The sequence below is a fragment of the Ipomoea triloba genome, chromosome 3 (assembly GCF_003576645.1).
Source record: "Ipomoea triloba cultivar NCNSP0323 chromosome 3, ASM357664v1".
Lineage (NCBI taxonomy): Eukaryota > Viridiplantae > Streptophyta > Magnoliopsida > Solanales > Convolvulaceae > Ipomoea > Ipomoea triloba.
In genome coordinates, this window is record NC_044918.1 from 11,416,487 (window position 1) to 11,429,969 (window position 13,483).

At 41.2% G+C, this 13,483-nt stretch overlaps 1 protein-coding gene across 1 annotated transcript; it reads left to right on the plus strand.

Annotated features, from left to right (window-relative positions):
- Positions 1-6,792: 6,792 nt before the first annotated feature.
- LOC116012906 lies at positions 6,793-8,697 on the plus strand. Its single transcript, XM_031252577.1, has one exon. It carries the CDS (start codon positions 6,793-6,795, stop codon positions 8,695-8,697), a length of 1,905 nt encoding a protein of 634 aa, XP_031108437.1.
- The last annotated feature ends 4,786 nt before the right edge of the window (positions 8,698-13,483 follow it).

Below are 13,483 nucleotides of genomic sequence, written 5' to 3' on the forward strand. Positions count from 1 at the left end.
TATATATTGGTTCAAATGCGGCGGCGAGCTCCGGTGCGGTCATGCGGCCAAATCAGCACCGTCCAATTTCATTATGGTAATTTTAGTATTTATATTACATGAATTGGAATGGTGCATTTTAGTACATAGTGTAGTGCGTTTGAATACATGTTGTGGTGCGTTTTATTACGTATGTTGGTGCATTAACTGTCTTGTAGAATGGTATGTTTTAATCTATCCATTGGTGCATTTTCATACGTATAATGATGTGTAACTGTGTTGTGGAATGGTGTGTTTTAATATGTCGTCTGGTGCATTTTAATACATTGAATGGTGTGTATTTTAACACATGTGTTTCGAATAAGTATGGTGCATTTTAATACATATAATGGTGTATATTTTAGCACATGTTTTCTAATATGTGTAAATTAATATGTGTAAATAGTGTATGCTTATAATCTGACATGAGACACGTTGTGGTACATTTTAATACGTAGAATGATTTGCTTTATTAAGTATATTGATGAATTTTAAGTGAATAGACGCATTTGGTATATTGTGTGGAATGGTGTGTTTTATCGATCCTCTGGTGCGTTTTAGTACGTAGAATGGTGTGTTTTGTAACATATATATATATATATTGCGCGTTGATTTGATGAGTTGATATGATCTAATGGCTGAAAATAGGCCACACAGCCACACCTAATGACTAGGCCACACCTGAACTCTACCCTATATATATATATATATAGAAATCTGTTCAAATGTGGCCGTGCCTTCCTGTGCGGTCGGTGCGGTTCACACCACTCAATTTTAGAAAACGCACCACAACAAAAATACACAAAAACACCAAAAAATACACCACACACCCAAAATATTGCACCATAATTCCCTTGCTGCTAGTTGTGCATTTGCTAACACTGTGTGGTGTATATTTACATACCTAGTGGTGTGTATTTTGGTGATGCGTACCTAATGATGCATATTTGTGTGGTGCATTTTCTAACATTGAATGGTGTATATTTGTATACATAGTGGTGTGGCCGCACTGACCGCACGTTAAGGGCCGACCACACTTGATCATGACTCTATATATATATATATATATATAACACCTATGATCTAAAAACTGGAAGGCACAACAATGTGCTAAGGAATGCTCAACAATATGCACTCTAAGGAAAACAATATTCACTACGAAGGCACAACATTGTGCTCTGGAAAGCATAACAATGTGCTCTGGATGAAGGGAAAATGTGCACTGAAAGGCAAAAAAAAATTAACTTACACAAAATTATGATAATGCCACCACAGTTTTTTTAAGTTGCTACTGTAATACCCCGAAATTTTAAACCCAAAAATTTCTTTTTATTAAGATTATCTCGGATTTATTACTAAATCCAAACATTGTCAAGAATATTTCGTTATAATTATGTACCTTTCAAAACAAAGGTTGTTTCGCGAACTCTGGACCAACGTATTTCAAATCAAGTTATTGTTTTAAAAGGGGGTCCAGATGTTGTTTGAAATTAACCTATTGTAAAATTTTTATCTCAAAGGATTATTTTGTGCAAATATTAATATTAATATTTTGGTACCAAGCTTATGAGATAAGATTCATCCATATTTTATTATTATTATTAGTAATATTATTATTATATATAATTATGGATAAGTATCCATATATTATTATTATTATTATTATTATTATTATTATTTATCTATATATATATATATTCGTGAGAGAGTGAGAGAGAGGAGAGAGAGAGAGAGAGAGAGAGAGAGAAGAGAGAGAAGAGAAGGAGAGAGAGAGAGAAAGAGAGAGCAAGTTCCAAGCTTTGATCGCGATTTGTTCGGTAAAATTTATATTTAATCGGTTAAAAGTTATATTTTACTCCTAGTTCATAGTTTTGGGTAGAATTTTGTTGAATCATATTTGTATTATTGTGTTCTATGTTAGGATTTTAAGAGCAAAGGTTGAATCCCGAGCTTCAATCTCCGAATTTCTTGTGTTCGTAGTGAGATTGATGTAAGTTACCCCTCAAGTTGGAATTATAGCTACTCAAAGTAGGTAATTGGTGAATTAATTTCCAATCCATGAAGTTGTATGTAATTTGTGAATATTTTGTGTATTGGACATGTTGTACACATAAATTAGTAGTATATATAAATATATTGTGCATGTGTGTGTGACGTGATATATATATATATATGGTGTATGTGTGTGTGATATTTATATGTTGTGCACGTGTGTGTGTGTGTATTATATATATATTATGTGTGGGTGGGTAGTATATATATATTATGTACGTGTGTGTGTGTATTATATATATATTATGTGTGTGTGGGTTATGTATATATATTACATATGTGTGTATTATATATATATCACGTGTGTGTGTGTTATGTATATATATTACATGTGTGTGTAATATACATATATATATGTTACGGGGGTGTGTAATATATATATATACATTACGTGTGTGTGTGGTATAATATATATATATACATTACGTGTGTGTGTGGTATAATATATATATATGTGTATAGAATACATATTATATATATGATATATATATATATACCGTAACACATATATATATTATGTTGTAAACTATATGTATTACCCAAATACATTATATCATGTACCATATACCTTTTGTATACCTATACTATATGTTATATTACCAATTACATGCTATCGATATATATATTATATTATATACCGTATATATATGATATATATGAGTATAGGTATGTTAATGTTATATATGTATAGGTATAGGTAGTGTATGTGAACTATGTGTTGTGAACGTGAATGAGTTAATAAAGTGCGTGGTAAGCATAGGAAAGAATTTGATAGTGTAATCATGCCATGTTGGTTGTTGTCGTGATATGTGAACTTATGTACTACATGTTGAAGGGTGTATGAGTAGGAAAGGTGAGCGTATTGTCGGAACAAGAGTAGTTAATGTTTAAAATGAATAAAACCTTAGTTTCAAGAAGTTACGAGGACCTTGTTGTCTTTTACCTCGGGCTATAATTACCGAAGGTCGTCATTGAAATACGTACGGTTGTATTCGTACTTAGGCGAAGTCTATTCGCCGAGTCTCTACGTCACTCATGTATGGCTAGACTGTGGGGGTGTGCACACTTAAGCATATTGACTCCGTCGTCTCCGGGTTGGTGTCATTTTAATGGACCTAGGCGGGGCCACACTAGGGGCCATTCTAATGAACCTTCGTCCAAGGGACCGAGAAGAGAATTTGGGTAATGACCGCAAGCCCAAGTTCCAGGTTCATTCGGTCAACAGACAAGGAATATTCAACATTTCCTATAAGGCCTCATACTTTGAAATGAAACTAAGTCGAGTTTTCATAAGTAATGGTTGAATCAATGTCTATAATGAGATGGGTGATGCTAGCTCCAAGAAGCTAGACGTTTGATGTCTGAGAATTGGGATATAGTGAAGTTGTCAGGTATGGTTGTGGAAATTCGCGTGTGTAATGTGAATATGATTAAATTTATGCTTATTTGTTTATATTATCGAAATTTACAAGCATGAAAGCATATCAGTCATTAGGAAAATTCTATGCTATGGTCATTTGGTAAGTTAAATCATCTTTACCTATAAATGAGAGGCTTGCGGGTTCTTACTTAGCCGTCGTGCTAACGGGTGCTTCATTGTTGCCCTTTAACAGATGTCATCCAGTAATGAGTCGTATAGTTCGGTAACTTCACCGAACTATAATGGCTCAGTTTTTGGATATGGAGTCTATGTACAGCATATGATAGGGGAGGACCCCTACGTACCCGGCCACACTCTGCTAGCTCCTGACGATTCCTTCTCACTATCCAGCTCTCTTGTGTCTCTGGTAGATGCTCATCCGGCTCGGTGGAGCTACTACCCAATAGAAGTTTTACCGGGTAGCGACCCCCTAGAGTTCATTGTACATTACCCATATCTCTGGGATCCCACTCCTCCCGAGGGAGAATGGTCTATGGTCATTGTCTCTGATCGCTCCTTGGATCACCTTATGTGGTTGGAGGGCGAATGGCATCTAGTTTGGGGAGAGTTTGAGATCCCAGTGTATCGTATGATCTGATAGGTGGTGGAGGTCAAGTCGGGGTAGTCTAAAACTCTCTTTTTGTGTACATACTCTGCAGCAGTCTTAGTAGATCAATTGCCAAACTTGGCATTGTGATTATGTATATATATCTAACTTATGTTTTGGGGTTCTAAGGACGTCNTGTGTAATATATATATATACATTACGTGTGTGTGTGGTATAATATATATATATGTGTATAGAATACATATTATATATATGATATATATATATATACCGTAACACATATATATATTATGTTGTAAACTATATGTATTACCCAAATACATTATATCATGTACCATATACCTTTTGTATACCTATACTATATGTTATATTACCAATTACATGCTATCGATATATATATTATATTATATACCGTATATATATGATATATATGAGTATAGGTATGTTAATGTTATATATGTATAGGTATAGGTAGTGTATGTGAACTATGTGTTGTGAACGTGAATGAGTTAATAAAGTGCGTGGTAAGCATAGGAAAGAATTTGATAGTGTAATCATGCCATGTTGGTTGTTGTCGTGATATGTGAACTTATGTACTACATGTTGAAGGGTGTATGAGTAGGAAAGGTGAGCGTATTGTCGGAACAAGAGTAGTTAATGTTTAAAATGAATAAAACCTTAGTTTCAAGAAGTTACGAGGACCTTGTTGTCTTTTACCTCGGGCTATAATTACCGAAGGTCGTCATTGAAATACGTACGGTTGTATTCGTACTTAGGCGAAGTCTATTCGCCGAGTCTCTACGTCACTCATGTATGGCTAGACTGTGGGGGTGTGCACACTTAAGCATATTGACTCCGTCGTCTCCGGGTTGGTGTCATTTTAATGGACCTAGGCGGGGCCACACTAGGGGCCATTCTAATGAACCTTCGTCCAAGGGACCGAGAAGAGAATTTGGGTAATGACCGCAAGCCCAAGTTCCAGGTTCATTCGGTCAACAGACAAGGAATATTCAACATTTCCTATAAGGCCTCATACTTTGAAATGAAACTAAGTCGAGTTTTCATAAGTAATGGTTGAATCAATGTCTATAATGAGATGGGTGATGCTAGCTCCAAGAAGCTAGACGTTTGATGTCTGAGAATTGGGATATAGTGAAGTTGTCAGGTATGGTTGTGGAAATTCGCGTGTGTAATGTGAATATGATTAAATTTATGCTTATTTGTTTATATTATCGAAATTTACAAGCATGAAAGCATATCAGTCATTAGGAAAATTCTATGCTATGGTCATTTGGTAAGTTAAATCATCTTTACCTATAAATGAGAGGCTTGCGGGTTCTTACTTAGCCGTCGTGCTAACGGGTGCTTCATTGTTGCCCTTTAACAGATGTCATCCAGTAATGAGTCGTATAGTTCGGTAACTTCACCGAACTATAATGGCTCAGTTTTTGGATATGGAGTCTATGTACAGCATATGATAGGGGAGGACCCCTACGTACCCGGCCACACTCTGCTAGCTCCTGACGATTCCTTCTCACTATCCAGCTCTCTTGTGTCTCTGGTAGATGCTCATCCGGCTCGGTGGAGCTACTACCCAATAGAAGTTTTACCGGGTAGCGACCCCCTAGAGTTCATTGTACATTACCCATATCTCTGGGATCCCACTCCTCCCGAGGGAGAATGGTCTATGGTCATTGTCTCTGATCGCTCCTTGGATCACCTTATGTGGTTGGAGGGCGAATGGCATCTAGTTTGGGGAGAGTTTGAGATCCCAGTGTATCGTATGATCTGATAGGTGGTGGAGGTCAAGTCGGGGTAGTCTAAAACTCTCTTTTTGTGTACATACTCTGCAGCAGTCTTAGTAGATCAATTGCCAAACTTGGCATTGTGATTATGTATATATATCTAACTTATGTTTTGGGGTTCTAAGGACGTCGTTATCACACCTATGAACTTATATATATATATATAAGTATGTGTATGTTTGAAATGTTTAACTTATACCTCAACTGTTGTCGAGTCAGGTAATGAAAATTAGCCTGTGCACCTAGTGATGAACCGCTAAAGGCTAGCTGGGTTCGACCTAGGTGTGGCGGTGATGCTCCCGGTTGTAAGGTTGACCAACCCGGGGTGTCACAAGGTGGTATCAGAGCCTAGGATCGAGTCAACCTAGGTTTGTTAAGATAAGCTTAAGTTACTGTGTCACCCTAACCCAAGTGTAAACCTTTCGGAACGGAATCGGAGCTGGTGGCTGGATAGCGGTACATGGGATCACCTATCATTGTTGCATATAATCTTGAAAATTGTGTATTGTGTGATATAATCTCTGCTAATGATCGTATGTGTTTGTTGTTAGTAATTGTGATTGTTTGATGATTCGAAATGTGTTTGTTGTTAGTAATTGTGATTGTTTGATGATTCGAAGAGTGTTTGTTGTTAGTAATTGTGATTGTTTGATGATTCGAAGAGTAGGATATGTTAGTAATTGTGATTGTTTGATGATTCGAAGAGTAGGATATACTATTGACTATAGTGCCCTACTGTAGCACTTTGTTGATAAATGTGGTAAAGTGAGTAGTGACGTTGTAGTATAGTAATTGAGTAGATACGATGCTGCGTTCAGGGTGGTTAGGTTGCGAAATTCTAACCCTTTTGGAAGCTGATCGCTTGTTCAGTAGATATGCCTCCTAGACCGGAAACACGTAGTCGTGCGGGCAACGAAGAAACCTCTACCATGGATCGCATGGTGCAGATGATGGAAAGAATGGCGGAGTTCATGATGGCTCAGCAGGCTCCAAACCAAAATCAAGTTCAGCCCCGAGTAGATTATGCTAAAGCAATAGCCAGCAGGCACCCTCCGACCTATGCCGGAGAAGAAGATCCCGTGGTTCTGGAAGAGTGGATCAGAACATTTGACAAGTTGTTGGACGCAGTAAACTGCCCTACGGATCAGAGAATATCCTCGGCTGTGTACTACCTCACAAAGGCTGCGGACAATTGGTGGACTACAACTGGGCCTGATCTTTTGCAAGAACCAGACTTCGACTGGGAAGACTTCAAAACAGCATTGAGGGCTCAGTTTTACACTGAAAGAATTCGAGGAATTAAATGCGAAGAATTTCTAAGGCTGAGACAGAAAGGGGCAAGTATTCAGGAGTATTATGCAAAGTACATAGAACTGCTAAGATTCGCCCAGGATATCGTGCCGGATGACGTGGGCAAGGCCAGAAGATTCGTGCGCGGCATGGACTGGGATAACCGAAGAGCCCTTGCACCGTTTATGTGTTCGACCCTGAAAGAGGCATATGAACGGGCGTCGGACCATTATCAAGTGCACCTGGATCAGCGGGAGGTGTACGGCCGAAACAAGAGAAAGGCCGAGGCGCAGCAGGGGAAATCGAAACTTGAAGGCAAGAAACCAAACTTTGGAGAAGCCAGTAGTAGGCAAGGGGAAAGAAAGGGGGAAGTAATCCAAGTAAGGGGTTATCCATGCCCACGGTGCGGGAGGATCCACCCTGGTGAAAACTGTCGAGGGGAGAAACTTACATGCTTCCAGTGCGGCCGAGTGGGGCACACGCAGAGGAACTGTCCTATTCAACCACGGCGCTATCTGAATCCACCCCTGAATCTGAATCAAGGGGGAAGGTTTACTGGAGAACCGAGGCAGGGACAATTTAGCGGTGGAAATGGCAGAGGGAATAATGTCCCACAAGTAAGCCAGGGGAGACCGTCGAGTGTTGATTCCAATATTACCAACAATAGAGGAAAACAGCCAGTTGGGGCCAGCAATTCAGGAGGCCAAGGGAGAATTTTCGTTGTTAATAGCGCCCAGGCTCAAGCAAGCGACGCCATTGCCGGTACTTTCCTAATAAACTCTGTGCCTGGTTTAGTTCTATTTGATACAGGAGCCACGAATTCTTTCATCTCTTGCATGCTTGCTGATAAATTGGGGTTAAGATCTACTACTAGGTTAAACCTTAACGTAATGACTGCCTCAGGACTAGTAGTAGCTTGTAAGAACATATATGAGAATGTTTCTATAGAGATAGCGGGAGTTAACTGTCCCGGGAATCTTATTCGGTTTGAGTTGGAAGGTATAGATGTGGTATTGGGAATGGACTGGTTAGAGAAATATAAAGCTCGGATAGTGTGTAATGAAAAGAAAATTCTGTTAAGAGGACCGAAAGGGAAAAGGGTTTCATATCGAGGAATCGAGAAGGAGCCCGAACCAAAGCTGATGACAATTCGAAGACTGAGAAAATACGCACAAAAGGGGTATGAAGTGTACCTCTGTTTGGTGCAGGATACGGAGGTAGAAAAACTGGAGATCAGTCGGATCCCAGTGGTGTGTGAATTTCCGGATGTGTTCCCCGATGACCTTGCAGGAATGCCCCCTGAAAGAGATGTGGAATTCACCATTGACCTGATGCCAGGAACCTCACCTATTTCCAAAGCACCTTATAGGATGGCGCCCAAAGAAATAGAGGAGTTGAAAGTTCAACTAGGAGAACTGGGGGAAAAAGGATTTATTAGACCCAGTGTATCGCCTTGGGGTGCACCGGTGTTATTTGTGAAAAAGAAGGATGGGAGTTTCAGATTGTGTATCGATTATAGGGAACTTAATCGAGTCACAATTTAGAATAAATACCCATTGCCCCGAATTGATGACCTATTCGACCAGTTAAGAGGAGCGGGCGTGTTCTCGAAGATTGATTTGCGATCCGGATACCATCAAGTCCGAGTTAAGGAGCAAGACATTCCCAAGACTGCCTTTCGGACGAGGTATGGCCATTACGAGTTTACGGTGATGCCATTCGGAGTGACCAATGCCCCAGCAACTTTCATGGACTTGATGAACCGAATCTTTCTTCCATATTTGGACAAATTTGTCNTGGTAAAGTGAGTAGTGACGTTGTAGTATAGTAATTGAGTAGATACGATGCTGCGTTCAGGGTGGTTAGGTTGCGAAATTCTAACCCTTTTGGAAGCTGATCGCTTGTTCAGTAGATATGCCTCCTAGACCGGAAACACGTAGTCGTGCGGGCAACGAAGAAACCTCTACCATGGATCGCATGGTGCAGATGATGGAAAGAATGGCGGAGTTCATGATGGCTCAGCAGGCTCCAAACCAAAATCAAGTTCAGCCCCGAGTAGATTATGCTAAAGCAATAGCCAGCAGGCACCCTCCGACCTATGCCGGAGAAGAAGATCCCGTGGTTCTGGAAGAGTGGATCAGAACATTTGACAAGTTGTTGGACGCAGTAAACTGCCCTACGGATCAGAGAATATCCTCGGCTGTGTACTACCTCACAAAGGCTGCGGACAATTGGTGGACTACAACTGGGCCTGATCTTTTGCAAGAACCAGACTTCGACTGGGAAGACTTCAAAACAGCATTGAGGGCTCAGTTTTACACTGAAAGAATTCGAGGAATTAAATGCGAAGAATTTCTAAGGCTGAGACAGAAAGGGGCAAGTATTCAGGAGTATTATGCAAAGTACATAGAACTGCTAAGATTCGCCCAGGATATCGTGCCGGATGACGTGGGCAAGGCCAGAAGATTCGTGCGCGGCATGGACTGGGATAACCGAAGAGCCCTTGCACCGTTTATGTGTTCGACCCTGAAAGAGGCATATGAACGGGCGTCGGACCATTATCAAGTGCACCTGGATCAGCGGGAGGTGTACGGCCGAAACAAGAGAAAGGCCGAGGCGCAGCAGGGGAAATCGAAACTTGAAGGCAAGAAACCAAACTTTGGAGAAGCCAGTAGTAGGCAAGGGGAAAGAAAGGGGGAAGTAATCCAAGTAAGGGGTTATCCATGCCCACGGTGCGGGAGGATCCACCCTGGTGAAAACTGTCGAGGGGAGAAACTTACATGCTTCCAGTGCGGCCGAGTGGGGCACACGCAGAGGAACTGTCCTATTCAACCACGGCGCTATCTGAATCCACCCCTGAATCTGAATCAAGGGGGAAGGTTTACTGGAGAACCGAGGCAGGGACAATTTAGCGGTGGAAATGGCAGAGGGAATAATGTCCCACAAGTAAGCCAGGGGAGACCGTCGAGTGTTGATTCCAATATTACCAACAATAGAGGAAAACAGCCAGTTGGGGCCAGCAATTCAGGAGGCCAAGGGAGAATTTTCGTTGTTAATAGCGCCCAGGCTCAAGCAAGCGACGCCATTGCCGGTACTTTCCTAATAAACTCTGTGCCTGGTTTAGTTCTATTTGATACAGGAGCCACGAATTCTTTCATCTCTTGCATGCTTGCTGATAAATTGGGGTTAAGATCTACTACTAGGTTAAACCTTAACGTAATGACTGCCTCAGGACTAGTAGTAGCTTGTAAGAACATATATGAGAATGTTTCTATAGAGATAGCGGGAGTTAACTGTCCCGGGAATCTTATTCGGTTTGAGTTGGAAGGTATAGATGTGGTATTGGGAATGGACTGGTTAGAGAAATATAAAGCTCGGATAGTGTGTAATGAAAAGAAAATTCTGTTAAGAGGACCGAAAGGGAAAAGGGTTTCATATCGAGGAATCGAGAAGGAGCCCGAACCAAAGCTGATGACAATTCGAAGACTGAGAAAATACGCACAAAAGGGGTATGAAGTGTACCTCTGTTTGGTGCAGGATACGGAGGTAGAAAAACTGGAGATCAGTCGGATCCCAGTGGTGTGTGAATTTCCGGATGTGTTCCCCGATGACCTTGCAGGAATGCCCCCTGAAAGAGATGTGGAATTCACCATTGACCTGATGCCAGGAACCTCACCTATTTCCAAAGCACCTTATAGGATGGCGCCCAAAGAAATAGAGGAGTTGAAAGTTCAACTAGGAGAACTGGGGGAAAAAGGATTTATTAGACCCAGTGTATCGCCTTGGGGTGCACCGGTGTTATTTGTGAAAAAGAAGGATGGGAGTTTCAGATTGTGTATCGATTATAGGGAACTTAATCGAGTCACAATTTAGAATAAATACCCATTGCCCCGAATTGATGACCTATTCGACCAGTTAAGAGGAGCGGGCGTGTTCTCGAAGATTGATTTGCGATCCGGATACCATCAAGTCCGAGTTAAGGAGCAAGACATTCCCAAGACTGCCTTTCGGACGAGGTATGGCCATTACGAGTTTACGGTGATGCCATTCGGAGTGACCAATGCCCCAGCAACTTTCATGGACTTGATGAACCGAATCTTTCTTCCATATTTGGACAAATTTGTCGTTGTTTTTATCGATGATATCCTGGTCTACTCAAGGACACCTAAGGATCATGAGAAGCATCTCAGAGTGGTGTTGCAAGCATTGAGGGAAAGACGACTCTATGCTAAACTGTCTAAATGTGAATTTTGGAAGAGCGAAGTAGCTTTCCTTGGCCATGTTGTCACTAAAAAGGGATAGCCGTAGACCCAGTCAAGGTACAAGCAGTGACCGAATGGGAGACGCCCAAATCAGTAACAGAGATCCGAAGCTTTCTGGGATTGGCAGGCTATTATCGAAGGTTTGTCAAAGATTATTCTAAGATAGCCAAGCCCTTAACAAATTTGCTTAAGAAAACTACGAAGTACTGCTGGAGTGAAGAATGTGAGAAAGCGTTCCAGGAGCTTAAAGAAAGATTAACAACGGCCCCGGTGTTGACTCTACCTACTGAGACGGATGGATATGAGTTATACACCGATGCGTCACATCAAGGACTTGGATGCGTCCTGATGCAAGATGGGAAAGTAATAGCTTATGCCTCCCGTCAGTTGAAGCCACATGAGGTTAATTATCCAACTCACGATCTAGAGCTCGCAGCAGTGGTGTTCGCTCTCAAGATTTGGCGACACTATCTCTACGGAGTCTCCTGTAAAGTCTTCACAGATCACAAAAGCCTAAAATACATCTTTACTCAAAAGGATCTTAATCTGAGGCAAAGGAGATGGCTGGAGCTGATTAAAGATTACGAGTTGGAAATCCAATACCAGGAAGGTAAGGCGAACAAGGTGGCTGACGCGTTAAGTCGGAAATCGAGTCATGCTCTATGGGTGCTACCGGAACAGTTGTGTAAAGACTTTCAGAGGCTTAATCTGGAGGTAATAGAGCGCGGTCAAATAGAACAAGAAGTGAAGATGTATTATCTGTCAACCACTCCAATGTTATTTAAAAGCATTGAACAAGCTCAACTGGAAGATGAGTGGCTGAACAAGATTAAAGAGAAAATGGTCGATGGGAAGTATGGGCCATTTGAATTATGTTCCGATGGGAGTGTGAAGTTCAAGGGTAGGTGGGTGATACCCAAAGATGGTAAGAAGATAATGGAGCAGCTAATGAAAGAGGGTCATTACACACCTTACTCAGTTCACCCTGGAGGAGACAAGCTCTATAAAGATTTGAAACAGAATTTCTGGTGGCCAGGTATGAAAAAGGATGTTGCTGAGTTTGTTGCTAAATGCCTGACTTGCCAAAAGGTGAAAGCGGAGAGGAGTAAACCTAAAGGGTTATTGCAATCTTTAGAGATTCCGGTATGGAAATGGGACTCCATCTCCATGGACTTTGTGAGCGGATTGCCTAAGACCAGGTCGGGAAATGACCAGGTATGGGTCATTGTGGATAGATTAACTAAAACAGCAAGATTTATTCCCATGAACAAGACTTGGTCAATGGAGAAGTTGGCAAAATTCTATATCAAGCATGTAGTTAAGCACCATGGAGTGCCGCGGGATATTGTCTCTGACAGAGATTCAAGATTTCTGTCAAGATTTTGGGAGACCTTGCAGAAAGCTTTGGGTACCGAACTCAAAATGAGTACAGCCTTCCATCCAGCTACAGATGGTTAGACAGAAAGAACTATACAGACCTTAGAAGACATGCTAAGAAGTTGTGCGCTAAATTTTCAAGGCTCGTGGGATGATCAGCTAGATCTGATTGAATTTTCGTATAATAACAGCTATCACTCGAGCATTGGCATGGCGCCTTATGAGGCATTATATGGGTAGAAGTGTAGAAGTCCCTTATGTTGGAGTGACAAAAGTGATGTCGTTGTTCTAGGACCTCAATATCTACAAGAAACTATCGAAGCAATCAAGGTGATAAGAGAAAGAATGAAAGCGGCATAGGATCGTCAAAAGTCCTACGCCGATCTGAAACGACAATTCGTGGAATATCAACCTGGAGATAAGGTATTATTAAAAGTTTCGCCAACCAAGGGAGTGAAGCGGTTTGGCAAGAAAGGGAAGCTAAGTCCTCGTTATATTGGCCCGTATGAAATCCTGGAAAGGATAGGGAACTTAGCTTATCGGCTAGCCCTACCAGTGGAATTAAGTCAAGTACATAACGTATTCCATGTTTCACAACTCAAGCAATATGTACCTGACGCTTCACATGTACTAGAACCGGAAGTAGTAGAAATGGATGACTCATTGACGTACGAGGAAAGACCAATCTAGA

Bases quoted from the DNA above. Each gene is read 5' to 3' on its own strand.
- LOC116012906 (XM_031252577.1), top strand. From the start codon at position 6,793: ATGGATCGCATGGTGCAGATGATGGAAAGAATGGCGGAGTTCATGATG.